Source organism: Petaurus breviceps, unplaced genomic scaffold (genome assembly GCF_028583685.1).
Source record: "Petaurus breviceps papuanus isolate PSGF00001 unplaced genomic scaffold, PetGlider_PUasm1.0 188, whole genome shotgun sequence".
Classification (NCBI taxonomy): domain Eukaryota; kingdom Metazoa; phylum Chordata; class Mammalia; order Diprotodontia; family Petauridae; genus Petaurus; species Petaurus breviceps.
Genome location: NW_027185804.1, coordinates 4177345 through 4194920, shown reverse-complemented (window position 1 = coordinate 4194920; position 17576 = coordinate 4177345). Strand labels below are relative to the sequence as shown.

The window sequence follows — 17576 nt, the reverse complement described above, 5'->3', positions numbered from 1 at the left end:
AGCCTGCTTTGTAGGATGTTTATTTTGCCCCCAATAAAAGTAATAAAATCTGAATGAAATCTCCTTCCAAAATTTCTTTATTTCCATGATTAACTTTGTAGGGGAAAAGAAAACAATCACCATTTTACAAAGAAGTCTCAAGGCACATTATTCCTCACATTCAGACTGGGGAAGGCAAGAGATGCATCCTTCCTTTCCTCTTTCAGAGCATTCAGTTAAAACAGTCCCCAAGACAAACAGACCAGAGCTCCTAGGAGATCTGACTGGTTTTATTGGCACTACACACACACACACTCTTCATGTATAAATACTGACAAAGAGAACCACAGTGTGGTTTGATTCAATTCTCTTTGCTATTTTAAAAAAAGGTGCTGACCAGTGTTAAAGGGGGAAACTCAGATCGATGATTTTTCCTGAGTCAACCTCTATCATTTTCGTTGTGGTTACACTGGGGGACCCCACTGTGACAGCATAGGTCCCTGGAGAAACTTCTATCGTTATGTCCTTGGAACGTGTTCTGGCCTGGAAAGAAAAATGGTCATTGATGAGTTAGAGCTTTGTGGGACCTTTATCAAAATCACACTTTTCCTACCTGGGCTGTGGCTTCTTCATCCCCCAAAATGATTTCTAGCAGCTGCTGCTTCAGTGTAAGACGAAAATAAAGGTGGGGGGTGGGGTTCAGCTTGTATAGGAGGAGCTGCTCATTATGAAGTTAGGAGGTAGTTTGTGGAAGAGAAGGTAGACACCAATATTAGTTTATTAGCTCAGATTTGCTATAGCAGGGAAGTGCTGTGGATGAGGAACCCTTCTAATTAACAAGGCTCTATTCAACATGTGATAACCGTGATGGTGGTGGTGATGATGACACATTTCTCTACTTCTAAAGCCAAGACACTCTGGGAGGTGATTTCATTGTAGTTATTAAAGTGGTCTAAATGACTTGACTAGGAAAAGCCACTGGAAGCTTGGCTTTCTCTTTCTCACAGGAAGTGGGTATTAATGGAAAGATTTAATTCAGGCTTAGCAATGGCCACAGATAGTACAAGGATGTCCTGAAGTTATGTGGCATTCAGGCTAATTCAACAAACATTAATTAAGCACCTACTCTGTCTAAGGCCTTAAGGCCACAGGTTCCCCAGCCCCTGGTAAGGTAACATGCTGGATAGGTGCCTGGGGCATAGAAATTAAAAACAAGGTCCTGTGGAGGGCCCGAAATGCCAGGCTGTTTGTTTCCTTTAGACAGTAGATTGCCATGGTGCTTGGCATATAGGAGGCCCTTAATGTTAGCTGACTGACTAAAAGTACTTGAGCAGATCTGTGCATTGTGAAGCTCATTTTAGCAGTTATGTGAAGGACAGAGGAGTTAGGAAGCTTTTCTAACAGAGATACGATGGGGGCATAGCTGTGACCTGAGAAAGGAGCAAACTGGCTGCAGAACTTCCTTCATTTACCACAGATGTCAAATGGCAGAGAGAATCACAAAAGACAAACCTGATAAGGAAGGGCTAGGCCATTAAGGTGTGTGTGCATGTGTGTGTGATTCAGTATGGCAGGATTTCTATCAGATATGGGCTGATAAAAGAGGCAGCGTGAGGTCATGGAAAGGGGCTTTGCCTTAGAATCAGGAAGAATCTGGATTCCAGTCCCGCTTCAGGTGCTGACTAGTTGTGTAGATCATAGTCAAGTCATTTAACATCTCTCACCCTCAGTTCCACATCTGTAAAATGAGTGTGATGATGCCTGGAGTAGCTTTCTCTGCTGTATCAAATAACATATCAATGTAGAATGTTAGAGCAATATATAAATTTCAATATGATTATATGCCTACAGTAAAAAAAGGAGCCTCTGCCATGGGGAAGAAAAGGTGATAATTATGATTTAACAAAGAAGCACCAGCTTGACAAAGCTAGACTGGGAACTCTCCTTTCCAGCCACTGACTGAGATGTGAACATCCTGAAGTCTACACACTTTGCTTCATACAACTGGTGTGCATGACTCTCTGCATGTTCTGAACTATGGAAACAGAGATGGCTTTGGAAAAGTGTGCCTGTGTCGGATCTGCAGCATCCTGGAGGATAACCCAGTGGTGGTTACTCTCCATTAATCTTGCACATTAGGGGGCACTGGATGCCTGGCCATCAAGCTCCAGGTAACTCAGGAAATGACAGATCAGTACACCCACAGTTAATCAGTATCAGAGCCAGGAGCTTCAGTTGGGAGTAGAAGTAAATAATAATCCTAACTCACATGGGTAAAGCAGTTTAGACTTCCCTTAGCACCCACCTTCCTCACAGCATTCTTGCAAGATGGCCAATGGAATGGTCACTTTTACTTTGCAGATAAGAAACCACAATTTGGAGATGTGGCTTCTCCAAGGTCCCACAGCATGAGCTAGAACTCGAACCCAGGTCTCCCAAGATCCTTGCTCCTCCTCCTGCCCCCACCATTACATTGTCTCGGTTGTTAATACCAGTAACCATATGTATTGTGGCTCATTAACAATCTGGGTGCAAATATTTAAGGAAATTCTTATGGTAACAAATTCGTTACTCTTCAGAACTCTTCTGTGAATTCCCCCCTCCCCCGCCCAAATTGTTTCACACAGTCAGTGAGCCACTTTATTTATCCTACGTGAGAAATAGCAGTGTCATTATCTGTTGGGACAAGAAGATTTTGGAGGGAAGTGGTTGATGGCCTTCTGGTGTACATTTTGTTTGGACCAGACCATTGCAAAGCTCTGCTTTTTGGAATTCAAAAAGGGATTTTCAGTTTGGAAGCAAGAGGGTCAGACCACTCCTGCTGACTTCACAGCTGGTGGAATTTCATTGGAATCTGGTGTTGGCACGTCTTAACTGCAGGAATTGGGACTCGAATACCTCAGATTCTTTCCAACCACAGCTATGTGTTCAGGCACAAGGAACATCCTGCAGTTTCAAATAAAGGGTGCCTGGGGTGGGGATGGGGGCGAGAGTTAGTGACCCAAAGTTGGAGAGCACCATTTTTTCTTAATGTGCTGGAATGTCCCAACTTAAGACAACTCTGTATCCTGTAATACCCAGAATGGCTGGGTTCTAGCTCTTGAAAGAATAGGCTTTAGAGCTAGAAGATTGCTGAAATATCATCTAGTGCCAAGTCACTCATTTTACAGGTGAGGAAATTTAGTCTCATTAATGTTAAGGAACTTTCCCCAAGGTTATAGAAGCAGAGCCAGCATTCAAACACAGGACTTCCAGTCCCGAACCCAGTGCTGTTTTTACATCATCATGTTAAAAGGTTGAAGGTAGGAACTCACCACAAACTTGGATGGTCTTGGGTCAAATTTGGATGGTCCTAGGTCCAACTTGGAAGGTCCTGGGTCCAATTTGGATGGTGCTGGGCCAGTCTTTGTTACTTGGTAGCTCTCTCTAGGGTCGTGGGATGTGGATTTTTTCTAAGGATTAGAGTTAAGATTTGATGAATGGCATTTAAGTTTTATGGGGTTCTAGGTCAGCTCCAGTTTTCTGGATTGTTGATAAAGTATGATCTTTTCCCTGGGCTTGCTTTGCTAGTTCTTGTAAAGTTTTAGTTAAGACTGATCTTGTACTCATATCCTGACATATACCTTGGCACACCTAGAACCCTAAGAGGCTTCTTTCAATGAGTTCTTTGCTGAGTGATTTTTTTTTTGCTCCCTTTCATCCTTAGATTTTTTTTCTTAATGTGAATGAATTCTTATACTTTTTGTTCTCCTCTAGCCCAGAAATCTATATTTTCTTATGGTATAATAAATACTGTAGTCTGGGCCAATTCCTCATTGAGATTTTAATCCACTTTCCCCCAACCTTATTGTTTTCACTCCCCCCTCCCCAACATAGAATGTCAGAGCTTGTCAGGATGTCAGGGATCTTGGAGAACATCTGGACAAATGACTATTAATTTTTTTTTTTTGGGTCATGGACCCCTCTGGCAATCTGGTAAAGGCTATGGAAAGCCCCTTTCAGCATAATATTTTTTTTTTGGAGGGGGAAGGCAGGGCAATTGGGGTTGAGTGACTTGCCCAAGGTCACACAGCTAGTAAGTGTTAAGTGTCTGAGGCCACATTTGAACTCAAGTCCTCCTGACTCCAGGGCTAGTGCTCTCTTCACTGCACCACCTAGCTACCCCAGCACAGCATAGTATTTTTAAATGCATAAAACACATAGAAATGCAAAGGAAACCAAATACATTTAAATATAGTTATCAAATTAAAAAAAAAAAGTCCACAGACTCCAGATTTTTTTCCTGACCTAGTATGCAATTCTTTAACTTGATGGAAGAGGAAACGGAGGATCAGCAGCTTGTACAAAGGGGAGGGAACCTGAGACCTGCTGGCAGTAGTGGCACTTGGAAAGGGGAACAGAGGTCCAACCTCACAGCCACGGGTTGCAGTCAGTCTGGGGACATGTCCCAGCATGAAGGCTTCTGTAGCACTGGGGCCCAGTCTTACCAACAGGAGCCAGAGCTAACCCCTAGAGCCCTGCTCTGTCTTTTTTTTTTTAAACCATACTGTCCCTACCTATACTTCTCTAAGACCCCCCAGAGCCTCCTTAGACCAAGCAGCAAATTACTTGCTGGGCCGTGCCACCCCAGCTCAATGATTCTGAAGCACATTTTTTTATAACCATTTTGTTTAACCACAAAAATCTTCCAGTCACTAGGCTTATAACAAAGTACCTTGTTCTTTGGGGTTGAGGTTTCTTTCATCATAACAGTTTACAAAAGTAACATCCTTGGCTCTCATCAGAATGATGTAGGTAGACATTGAAAAGGATAAGTTTGTTGCAAGGAGCCTTGCTAACAGTGTGGGGTTATTTCCCCCCCTCCATGGAAAGGCTCCAATTGAACTGAACTCAGTCTCAATTATAACAGACCCCAAAATACTTTTTAAAAAAATGATCCCCAGAGACCCATCAGAGTCGTATCATGGAAAGAACACTGAGACCTGTCAATCTTCTACTATCTGTGTGACCTTGGGCTACTCATTTCCCCTCTTCGGGCCTCAATTTCCTCATCTGTAAAATGTTGATCATAAACTGGCATCATTTCCTTCACAGAGTTGCTGTGAGAAAAACACTTTGCAAAAAGTACTATAGAAAAATTATCATCCTTTTTTTTCATGCAAAGGGCATGAATGTTTTTTTTTTTTAAAGGCCTCTGCCTATTCCTACAAGCTCAGAATGCTCAGAGGACCACCTCACTTAAATGCTGAATTTCAAAATGACGGAATAATCACATTGCTCTCAGAGAGCTGAAAGGCCAACTAGTCTGAGCCTTACCTGGACAGGAATCCACTCTCTATTCTCCCTGCCAAGTGACCCTGCAGCCTTTGCTTGAAGGCCACCAGCAAGGCTGTAACTCCAGCCCAGGCCTGTAGGAATGATTCAGGACATGAATTCTCTACTTTCTCACTTCAGAAACATTCTTAGGCTCCTGGAGCTTAAGGTAGGAGAACCATGTGTTACTTTAACACCAGAGAACAGTGTCATGTCCAGTGTCCACCATGGGAAAGTCAAAGGTTTTTATTTTTTATTTTTGGAGGGGAGAAGGCAGGGCAATTGGGGTTAAGTGACTTGCCCAAGGTCACACAGCTAGTAAGTGTTAAGTGTCTGAGGTCAGATTTGAACTCAGGTCCTCCTGACTCCAGGGCTGGTGCTCTATTCACTGCACCACCTAGCCACCCAGAAAGTCAAAGATTTACAAGGACACTCACCTGTCTCACCCAGGAAGAGGACATTGGGTTCAACTGGTTTCGGTGATATCTGTAGACATGATTCAGTGCTGCCTTTTCTGGTGCAAGATTATGAAACCTCTGCAGAACAAAATACAGAACTGATATGCCCAAAGTCCTAATCAGAGCCTCTCAGAGCTGGAAGGGGCCTGAGAAGTCATCTACCACAAGCTGCTCCTGCCTAGGAGTCACCTTCCTATTTCAAAGAAGTGACTCCTCAGCTCTTCATCAGATTCTCCAAGACCCATACTGAGAAGAACACCAAGGGAGAAGTTGGGGGAGAGAAATGCCAGTGTCTCTTCTGTTCAACAGAATTCTCCAAGAGATTATACTCCATGATGAGTAAGATGTCTGCTAAGAATCAGCATACTTGGCATCACTTTCCTGCCATCTGCTGCTTTTCCGCTCTCTTTGTACTACAGCATCAGTCTGGACCAAAACTGGGCAGGACAGTGCTCTGAGCAAGGTCCTCCGAGGCCAACCTGGGCAGCCAATTGCCAAGGTGACAAAATACCCTCTGTCCATTTCCTCTCATGGGCAGTGACAGATTCTAATGAATGTTTACGGATCCGTCTTTGAAGAAGGGGGGAGGGGTCCAACCAAAATCTAGAGGGGCAAAGAACAAACAGTGGATTAGCTTCCTCACCTGGGCTAGGTGGGCAGAGTCTTCAAGAATGCAAAGGGGTGGAAAGTGGCTGCAGTTCTTCTCTTGACTTCCCCCTCAGGGTTAGACTTAGCCTCCATTATGACTCATTGAAGGCACTGAACTTGCTAACTGTAACCACAAGGCTAGGGCAGAATAAGGAATTCTTTCCACCAGAAGAGTCACTTCTGGGTGTCATAACAGCTATATGTCTGTGCCGAGACTAAATAAAACACTCCAGGAAAACAGGAGAGGCTCCATGATTATCTTTCCTCCTCCTCTGGGGGATTTCTAAGGAAGCAAAAAGGATGTTCATTTGCTAAAACCACAGACCCTAACATTACTTCTTTTATAAAGTGTGAATCAAAAGGTGTTTTCTTATTTTTAAATTGAACCAATAGCTCACATTTTGTTATGGAGTCACTGTGACTTTCAATTGAAGTAGAAATGTGTTCGGAGATGAGAAGGGACTTCTCCAGAGCCTAACATATGTAAGTAACAGGAAGGAAACTATCTCTTTTACATTCTTCCTTTGCCCCTCAGATCCCACCCCTTAGCCTCCTCCCTAAACCCAATCAGTTGGTAGTTTTCTTGAAGAGAAATAGCCTTTATGAAAGTTTTCCTTGAATGTCGCAACATGGGCAAACATATCAGTGAATTAATAGAAAAGGTTAGTATGGACCTTGAGAGGCTGCATAAGGGTAGGTCGGCACCTAACTCTCACTCTGATGGAGGAACATCTATTTTGAATTAAACACAGAAAGAAGTGACCACTGTCACTGTCATCATAGTCAAAGAAGGGCTAACATCTTCCATGCCAACTTTCAACCAACTTCCTCATGTTTTGCTAATGGAGGTGAACAGTTGGGCTTTGCTCAGCATGATGCCTCTTTTATCTTCACCATCTAAGGTACACAGTGTGTGTCTGAGAGTTACTACCATAAATCACTTGAATCAGATGAAATAAGTAGAACTTTATGTTTGATTCAGTGATAAATTTTTTTTGCTACCAATTAGAAAAAAAAATATAGATTTGGCCTATAAGGCCTATAGGTCTAAGTTGGCCTATATGGTTTTTAAAGATTTGAGTTATTTTAAAAGGATCCAATACATTTGTGTCCAGGTTAGTTTGGAGCCCAGCAAATTCACTTTGTTCTGGTTTCTGATCCATGCTTTATTTTAGTTGAATTCCCTGGCTTTCAAATCACTTCTTAGCTGACCTATGCTGTTCCGTCCTTTTAGGTGGTGTCCAACTCTGTGACCCATTTAGAGTTAATGGTTTGCCATTTCCTTCTCCAGCTCATTTTACAGATGAGGAAATGGAGGCAAACAGGGTAAAGTGACTTGCCCAGGGTCACACTAGTTAAGTGTCTGAGGATGGATTTCAACTCAGAAAGATGAGTCTTCCTAGCTTCAGGCCCAGTGCTCTATCCATCTAGCTGCCCCATTCTGGAATAGCTGACCTATACCTGATCCTTATGTGGTTCTGCCAATCAATGCTGCCCACATCTGGAGAAGAACAGGAATGTTCCATGAATTCCTAGAAGAGTCATAAAAGTAGTAGGTTGGTTGGGAGCATGGCTTTTGCCTGTACTCACCCCACACTGACTTGAAACATGATCCATGTATTCTGCCATTGTTTTGAATGAAGTATTGAGGCTTATCGGTTTCTCTTCTCTCTGTTGGTTGAACAAATGGGATGTTAACTGGTGAGCTTTCTACTATGTTCTATGCCTCTGAAAATGTCTGGATACTGGACTCTCTAGGTGTGATATGTGTGTTTAGAGGCACCTATTACAGAATTGCTTCCTGGTTACCCACATGTAAAGTACACTCTGGCTAGAAAGGTGTTGTGGTGTCACAGAAAAACACCGAATTTAAAGACAGGGAACCTGGGCTCATGTCTACCTCTGTTATTCCTCATATGACCCTTGGCAAATCTTTTCTCTCCACACTTAAATTTCTTCATCTGTAAAAGGAGAGATTTGGATTATATAATCTCACTATCCCTTCCAAATGACTAGGAGGGAGAACCAGCACACACTTTTTTTTTTTTAAATTTGGATTATATGATTTTAAAGCTGCAAAAGCCCTAACAATTGTCTGAAAAGAAATTCTCAGAGATCATCTAGTCAAATTCCTTCATTTTACAGATGGGGAAACTGATTCCCAGAGAGAAGGAGAGAGGAAGATTGTCGGAAAAAACATGCCAGATTTAAAATTCAATCCTCTGTCAAAATTAATTGCGAATGACCACTCAGCATCTCTGCTCTCCTCAGGCACTGTAACAGGTGGATTCTATAGCTTTTCTATGCAAGTGACATACAGACTTGACTGAATCCCTTCAATCGCTTGGTAAATCCAAATGGCAAGGCCACAGCTAGTCTAATCCTCTCATTTTACAGAGGAGGAAACAACCCGAGAAAGGATTGTGACTTGTTCAAGTTACCCTTAGCAGCAAAGTTAGGACCAGAGAACCCAGGTCCCCTAACCTAACTAGCCAAGACACTTTCCCCAGTCATTTACGGGGGCGCACGCGCACAAGTTCAAGCTCAAGTTTCCTGGTTAGGTTCATTTACTAGGCTGAAGCTCTCCCCATCCATCCCACCCCCCCCTGCAACAAGGGCAATGGTACAGGAGACCCAGGGATAGTGGCGGGGGTCCGCAGCCACCAGCAGGGCTCTTCTCTAGGCTGGCTGGGTCCTGGGGATCAGTGTGCACTCCCCGAAACCTTCCGGCTACAGACCCGAAGATCTTCCACCAGCGAGCTCCAGTTGACAGCTCTGGTCTGCGCCCGATGCAGCAGCTCCAGGCTTTGCCTGCAAAGGCGCTTCTGGGTTTCGCTGTCCAGCCAGTTCACTGAGCGCTCCTCGGGGTAGCCGTCCATCCTACCCTGCTCATACACAGAAATGGGTTATCATGGGGTAGGGGCACGGACAGCCGCCCTTCCAGAGGGGAGGTGCGGGGCCATCTCGGCAGCAATGCCAAGGGCCCCTTACCTGGGTGATTGCCCGCGGAAGAGCCGCAGCCATTGACACAAAGGTGTGCACACCTTCCTCCCAGAGCGAGTGCACTTGGTCCCGGCGCGAAAGAACGTGGGCCGAGGTGGTACGCGTCACCACGCGGCATTCCCAACCCCCTCCCCCTCACCTGACTCTGCTCTTAGGGCGCATGCGCTCCGAGCTCCAGCTGGATCGAGTGTGGCCGAGCGAGGAGGGTGGGACCAGGGATGGGGAGAGGCGGAGCTCCGCTGTGCGCGGGATGCGTGGCCGCCTCTTGTGCTGTCGCCTGACGTCAGGGCCCAGTGGGCGCGCTCTGGGGGTCCCTAGTGATCTTGGGCGGGCGGCGGTCAGTCTAGGGGCAGGCCGGGAGGTGGGAAGGTGGGGGGAGAGGGACGACCCAGCCCACTTTATTTGGAGCCGGCTTCTGTGGGTTTGGGGTACCCTGCGGGGTAGAAGGGAAGCGCCCCGGTTCGTGGACCCATCTGTCCGCGGACACCTTTCCCTTGGAGACAGACACCAGCCCCCGCGGGGAGGCGGGACCTCCCGCGGCGAGCTCCCGACTGCTGTGGGTTCTGGCCGCGTTCCCTTGCTTTTAATCCACGGCCACCACGACCATTTCCGGACGCCTGCTGTTGGCTGCTGTCCACAGGGCTCTGCTTGTGTCCCACCCCCACTCCCCACTAGGTCTGGGCTGGGGCCTTTTGTTTAGCACCAGCATTTTTGGAAAGCTAAACTGTGGGGCCCGACCTGGCTGGTTGCAGGGAGTCCTCACTAGCCGAGTAATGGGTATGACCAAGGGTGAGCTCCCACAGCTCATGTCCGTGGTTTTCCATTAGATGAGGAAATTTAGGCAAACAGGGTTAAGTGACTTTGGCCAAGTCACCCAGTTAGTGTCAGATGGGATTTGAACTCAAGTCTTCCTGACCCAGACCCAGGGCTCTAACCAGTCTGCCATTTAGCTGCCTCCTATGTGGAATAGGTAGTAGCTAATCAGAAAGAAGACTCTAGACGAGGCCGGATTTGAAAGCTTTGTAGGTAGAGTTTGAGAGTGAGGAACCAAGGACAACACCCAAGGTTTCAAGTTGCTATGCCTGGGCGTTGCTAATGGTGTGCCCTAGACAATAAGAAAGTAGTCTTGAAGAGGGAATAGTTTGTGGTGAAAGACGATTTCTCCTTTGGACTTCTTGAGTTTGAGGTGTCCACAGGCAGTTTGGGGTCTTGGGAACCCATTTAGAAGGAATGACAGTGATGAACTCTTGTAACCCTAGACCACCCCTTCATGTGCCACAGGATGGGGAGCCCTGATTGTCTCAGTATAGTAGGGGAAAGAGCACTGGATGTGGACCCCAGAAGATCAGAGACTTACTTAATAGGGGTCAAACTTCATTTTTATAGATGAGGAAATATATAGATGAAAGAAAGATTTGGGTCCAAGTTCTGGTTCTAACACATGTCATTTGGGTACCCTGGACAAGTCATTTGATCTCATCTATAAAATGGGCACAGTTCTTAACACTACCTACCTCAGAGGGTATTTGAGGAAAGCACTTTGTAAACGTTAAGATGATAATATAATTATATGTATTTATTACACCATCCAACACAACTCCCTCCACATTTCTTAATAAATGTTGAATTGACTTCAAATGATTTGAGATTAGTTCTTTAGGAGCTACTCTTTTTGAGTACCTAAGCAGCTTTCTGAGATGAATGAGACTTTGCTTTATTATCTTGTTATCCTGCTAGAGAATACTAGTTTTAGAACTGGAAGGGAATTTAAAGAAAATAAATACCAGATTCAATCCCTTTTCTTATTTAGCAAATGAGAAAAGCAAGACGAGAGTTAGTGACTTATCCAAGCTCACAAAAGCAAGTTATAGTTACAGAGCCAGATACTAGAACCTAGTCTTAGGGTTAATTATTTCTTGTTTTTCCCTACATAGTTTGTTAATTGTTGTTCCCCAATTAGATTGTAAGCTACTCAAAGACAGGGACTGTCTTTTGTCTTTCTTGGTGTCTCCAGTGCTTAGTACAGTTGCATAGCAGGGGCTTTATAAATGTTAGTTATTGTTGTTGTTACAAGTCTAGTAGAGTATAGGAATGAACCGAGAAATGGAGAGTTGCATTAGCCTGAATGCTGCTCAGGAAAGTATGGGGTTATCTGTGGATAAAGTGAATAAATACAGTTCATCAGATGATGGCTTTCTCAGTAACCCTTTTCACAATAGCCAATCTGGTACCAATACAGAGAATGAATAGGACTTTGGGGGAGGTGTAATATGTGATGGAACAGGATTTGGGAAGATTCTTTCTTTTAAAAACCTGTGGTCTGTGGGTTAGGGGTCACTTCGCTGAAGAGAGGGGAGAAAAAAGGAGGGGAAAAGAAGGAAAAGTAAAGAGGAAAAGATGTCTAGGGAAAATAAATGTTAGTTTTAGAAGGGGAAAATCATTTTTAATTTTATATGAATAAGAAAAGGAAAAAGTCTTCTCTTTCAAAATAGGTTCAAAACTTAGGCAAAATCATGGATCATGTCAGAATTAGACAAAATATACCTAGTTCGTTCTGGAGAATATAGAAGTCATTTTTTTTTTTAATAGGTGGCATTTTCATTCCTTCAGCAGCTTAGAAGCTTTAGTATCATTAGAGCTTTGTGAAGGAGCACTTACCAACCTGAATCTCATTAGGTCATTCTTTTTACCTGATTACATCAGCTCTATGGATGACTGGGGAAACTATCCCAATTGTTATCTGAATCACACTTGGGAGGATTAGTTTCTCTAATCCACTAAAAACAGATAGAAAGTTTAAAAACTAGTTGCAGAGCAAAAATGCTCGGAGAAGGGGGCCATTACTGTTGAAGTGTTCAGAAAAAAACCATCAGAAATGAAAAGAACAATCATTTTAGGATCACAGCAATGTAGACTGGAAGGAGCCTTACAGGTTATTGAGCCCCACTCCTTTTATTTTACAGATGAAGAAACTGAGGCCCAGAGAGGCAAAGTGACTTAGGGCCCAAGGTCACATAGAGGATGTAAGTAGCAGAACTCAAATTTAAACCAAGCTCTCTTACTCTAAATGTCTTGTCCTTTCTGCACTATTGGGTGGTCTCACAATTCTCTTGGAAAAAACCTGGACATTTTGCACAGAGTTCTAATTTTCTAAAGACTCATCAGCTTATGGAGATGACACACCTCTTTTATGTGATTGTTTTTGCTTTAAGTTAGAAATGTTAACATTTTGCTGGAGTGGGGAGTGACCCTTACACTTAGAGGTACTTTCTGTATTGTGGAGACTGTTGATTTACTTAAATTGGAAAAACATGTGATTCCAGGGGGTAATTGCAGATAGCAATCCCTTAGGAATGATTTTGGCTAGAAAATTCCTCCTTTTGGTTCACATTCCTTCAGCTCTGAGCCTCCCCACACTTGCCTAGGCTAGTTTGAAAATGACTGACAGTACATCAAGCCATTCTTGAAACCTTCGGAGCTTATACTTCGGAGTATGACTGATAGGGCCTTTGGAAACCCTCCATAACAATTATGAGACAATGGTGAAGGACTTTAGTAGAGGCTGGAAATGCTATTTGTCCTTAATTATATAGTTTCATGATCAGTCCCGAATTTGCCAAAATATAATTACAGGTATACCCTCACTTTAAGAAAAGCCAAACTTACAAAAGAATTCCTTTAAATAATATGTTTACACATATTTCTGTTCCCAACTTTTATGTTCCATTTCTTCCTTTTCTCCTCAAAAAAACTATTTTGGGAGGGAAAACAAAAAAAAATTTCCCCTCCCTCCTTTTCTTTCTCTTATATTTGCTTTCATTGCTTTTCTATCCAAGTACTTATCAGATTTGTTGTAGGTTGGTGTGTGTGTGTGTGTGTGGGGGTGTTGCTCCCCACCCCAACCCCCTCACTCAACACAGCTGATGTAAGGGGCAGATAACCTAGGCAAGGAAGTATTAGTGTGTTTAAATTCTATGCACTCTTATCTGTTAGGAAGTTTGAAGAAGTTTTTCCCTGATGGAATGGGAAGGGTGGCTGGCAATATTGGCCACGCCCCTCGAGGTTTTTGAGAAGCTAAGCTTGCCAGTCCTGGAGTCAGACTGGAGACATGAAGCAGCTTTACTGAGCAAGACCTTTGCTCCTTTACCATAGGGCTGTGAGGAAGGAATTCTGTTACCTTCTTCCCCCATTCCTCATCAGGCATAGAATCTCACAAGGGAGCTACTTGTCTGTTAGGACACCATTTCATCAGGAGACAGTCGGAGATAGAGACAGACTGAAAGAGAGATAAAGATAGAGAGACAGAGGCAGATAGATATCAGGAAAGAAAGCAGAGAAGAGAGCTGGCTATGGATTCAAGAGAGAAGTAGACAGAGGCAGGGATACATGCCTATAATTCCAGGTACCAGGAAAGCAGAGCCTGGCAGATGTTAAAAAGAGATGTTTAAAAAGCAGTGTATGATGTGACTGGAGAGAGAGACAGAGAGAGAGGAGACAGGGAGACAGAGAGAGAGAGACAGAGAGACTAGGAATGAATAGATAAATCTGAGAGTCTTCTACATAGATAGTAGTCAAGTTTATGAGACCTGATGAGATCTCTAAGAGAGAGACTGTGGAGACAAAAGAAAAGAAAGCCCAGGACAGCTCCTTAGGGTGCTGCTTTAGAATATAATTTGAGGTCTGGAAATGCTATTCCCCCTTCATTGTTTTTTTTTTTAATATTCCCCTTAAGATTTTAGACCTTTTATTCTTCCAAATTAATTGTTATTGCTTTTCCTAGTTCTTTAATGTGTCACCTAGTATTTTGATTGCTATATCACTAAATTAATTTAGGTAATTTTTATTACAGGTTCTTGCATAGGTTTTTAGATCTAGAACTAGAACAGATCTCAGAGACCATTTCCCTCATCTTACAGAAACTTATAATGCCCAAGAAGTTTGAGTGACTTGCTTAAGGTCACACAGTAATAAATGTCATATAGGCAGAATTTGAACCTGGGTCCAATGACTCCACAGTCAGTGCTTTCTCTACTGTACCATGCTCCCAACAACTGTTTTAGAGTTCCAGTCATTAACATTGGCTTTCCCTTCACTTGTTTAACTAATTCTGCATTTCTTTGAGGAAGGTTTATAATTGCAGCTATACAAATCTTGGGGGAGCCTTGATAGATTCTATCAATGCCTTGATAGACATTTAAAGATAGTTTATGCATTTAGTAATTGTTTAGAATGGAACTTGACTTTCTTGTATGCCTTCCTGCATTTTCGTAGAGCTATATAGAAATGTTCTTGATTTTTTATGGGTTTATTTTGTATCCCACTACTTTATCGAGGTCATTGTCAGTTTACTTGGTGATTCTCTATGCTTTTCTAAATGTATCATCATATCCCAGCAGATGGGGATAGTTTCATCTCCTCTTTGCCTATTTTTAATGCCTTTGGTTTTTTTAAATTGCCATTTCTAGCATTTCTAGATTTATGTCAAATAACAGAAAGAGGGAATATCCTTGTCTTCTGTATTTATTGTGAAAGCTTCTAGTGTTTCTCCATTGCAAATAATTATAGAATTTCATTTTAGTTACATACTTTTATCAAGGTAAAAATGGCCTTTCTATACCTGTGCTTTTTAAGGTTTTGAGTATAAATGAATATTTAACTTTGTGAGAAGCTTTTTTCTGCATCTTTTAATCTAATCATCTGATTTATAGTGATTTTGTTTTTAAGGTGATTAGTTATGTCAATTATTTTTATAATGTTAAGCCATTTAAAATTTCCTGGTCATGGAGAGTAATTGAGATTATAGAGACTTGATTATAGAGAATAATTCCCCCCCCCCCCATATATTGCTGTAATTCACCAGGGGATTTAAATGTCTGTTTATAGATCACTAGCTCCTTGACTAGGAGACAAGGACAATAGATGCATAGTAGATAAAGCATCTGCCCAGTTGTAGGTCTATATCTTTTTCATCTAATTAATTTTCTGTCACCAAGATCAAGCTACTTACTCTTTCCAGAGCTTAATTTTCTTATATATGCAACCCATTTTCTCCTTTCCTATAGCATAGATGAAGAGTTCAATGTTGGGATATTTTGGATGGTAATTATAATTTATATCCATGGAGTTCATCTTTCACTCAGCTTCCTGGGCACTTCTAAAGACATTTAAATTTAGGTCACACCTTACTAATAGATCAGGTTAGAATCACATATTAAAATAATACCATTTTAAAATCAGGACAGATTGCAAAACAGTATCTTAGTACCCATTCTTTTTTTTTTCAAATGCTTTATTAACTTATGATTTACATCATTCATTTCTGCCAGATTTTGAGTTACAAATTTTCTCCCCATTTTCCCCCTACCCACCGCCCCCAAATAGCAATCCCACAGGATATCCCCTCCTCCAATCTGCTCTCTCCCATATTTTCTCCCATAACCCTTTTGACTTTTCCAGTGGATCTCTATGCCCCAGTGCCTGTATATCTTATTTCCTAATTACATGTAAAATAGCATTAATAATAGTATATATATATGTATTTGATTTTAAAACTTTGAATTCCAGATTCATTCCCTTCCTCCCTTGTCACCCACCCTTACTGGGAAGATAAGCGGTTCAGTATAGGATGTACATGTGTGGCTAATGCAAAACAATAACATAGTAGATATATTGTAAAAGACTGACTATATTTTCTTCCCTCCTATCCCACCTCCCACTTGTTCTATTCTCTACTTTTATCCCGTCCCTTTTCAAAAGTGGGTGCTCCCAACTTCCCTCTCTCCCAGCCTGCCCTCCCTTCCATCATCCCCCCTCTCATCCCCTTCCCCCCTACTGTCCTGGAGGGTGAGATATACTATTTAGTGTGTATTTCATTCCGTCCCCAAGCCAAATTCAATGGGAATAAGGTTGACCCATTCCCTTTTGCCTTCCTATTCTTCCCCTCCATTGTAACCATTTTCCCTTGCCTCTTCTGTATGAGATAGTTTACCCCATTCTGTCTCTCCCCATCTCCTCTCATTATATTCCTCTCTCACCTCTTAATTTCACCTTTTAAGTATCATCCCTTCCTGTTAAATTGGTCCTGTGCCCTCTATCTATGTATACCTATAAGTGTGTATATATATATATATACATTCACATATGTATTCATATGCCCATATACCCTCATATATAGAAATATATATATATTTATGTTCCCTTCAACTACTGAGAAAAGTTTCACAAGTTACAATTATTGTTTTTCCATGTAGGAATGTTAATAGTTCAACTTTGATAAGTTCCTTATGATTTCTTTTCCCTGTTTACCTTCTCATGCTTCTCTTGCTTCTTGTATCTGAATGTGAAATTTTCTGTTCAACTCTGGTTTTTTCAGCAAGAATGCTTGAAAGTCCTCTATTCCACTGAATGACCATATTTTCCCCTGAAACATGATACTCAGTTTTGCTGGGTAGGTGACTCTTGGTTTTAATCCCAGCTCCTTTAACCTCTGGAAAATCATATTCCAAGCCCTTCGATCCTTCAGTGTAGAAGCTGCCAGATCCTGAGTTATCCTGATTGTGTTTCCACAATATTGAAATTGTTTCTTCCTAGCTGCTTGTAATATTCTCTCCTTAATCTGGGAATTCCAGAACCTGGCTATAACATTCCTAGGAGTTTTCTTTTTGGGGTCTTTTTCAGGAGGTGATCGGTGGATTCTTTCAACCTCTATTTTGCCCTCTGGTTCTAAAACATCAGGGCAGTTTTCTTTGAGAACTTCCTGGAGGATGATTTCTAGGTTCTTACTTTGATCATGGCTTTCAGGTAGTCTAACAATTTTTAAATGATCTCTCCTGGATCTATTTTCCAGGTCAGTGGTTTTTCCCATGAGATATTTCACATTGCCTTCTATTCTTTCATTTGTTTGGATCTGTTTAACAGCATCTTGATTTCTCATAAAGTCATTAGCTTCCATTTGCTCCAATCTAATTCTGAAGCAATGATTCTCCTCATTGAGATTTTGAGATTCTTTTTCCATCTGGCAAATTTGGCTTTTTAAGGCATTCTTCTCCTCATTGCCTTTTTGAGCCTCTTTTGCCATTTGAGTTAGTCTATTTTTTAAGGTGTTATTTTCCTCAGTCAGGCTGTTGACTCTCATTTCGTAATTTTCTTGCATCGTTCTCATTTCTCTTCCCAATT

At 42.2% G+C, this 17576-nt stretch overlaps 1 protein-coding gene and 1 long non-coding RNA gene across 4 annotated transcripts in view; one reads left to right on the top strand and one right to left on the bottom strand.

Annotated features, from left to right (window-relative positions):
- Positions 1–59: 59 nt before the first annotated feature.
- AKIP1 (A-kinase interacting protein 1) lies at positions 60–9642 on the bottom strand. Of its 3 annotated transcripts, none has more exons than XM_069091182.1 (6): positions 9541–9642; positions 9137–9283; positions 7989–8069; positions 5730–5828; positions 3294–3431; positions 60–522 (listed from the first exon to the last, which is right to left on the bottom strand). In XM_069091182.1, exons 2-6 carry the CDS (start codon positions 9275–9277, stop codon positions 382–384), a joined length of 600 nt encoding a protein of 199 aa, XP_068947283.1. In that variant the 5' UTR covers positions 9278–9283; positions 9541–9642; the 3' UTR covers positions 60–381. The 3 variants fall into 3 exon arrangements, with proteins under 3 accessions (XP_068947283.1, XP_068947282.1, XP_068947281.1); XM_069091181.1 differs by having other exon boundaries at positions 9443–9565; XM_069091180.1 differs by lacking the exon at positions 9541–9642 and adding an exon at positions 9390–9534.
- A 3-nt stretch (positions 9643–9645) lies between these two features.
- LOC138163723 (uncharacterized) overlaps positions 9646–17576 on the top strand; it is a 14087-nt gene continuing 6156 nt past the window's right edge. Inside the window, exons 1-2 of the long non-coding RNA XR_011168901.1 lie at positions 9646–9738; positions 12365–12424. This is a non-coding gene — a long non-coding RNA (uncharacterized lncRNA). The remainder of the gene's footprint in view (positions 9739–12364; positions 12425–17576) is intronic.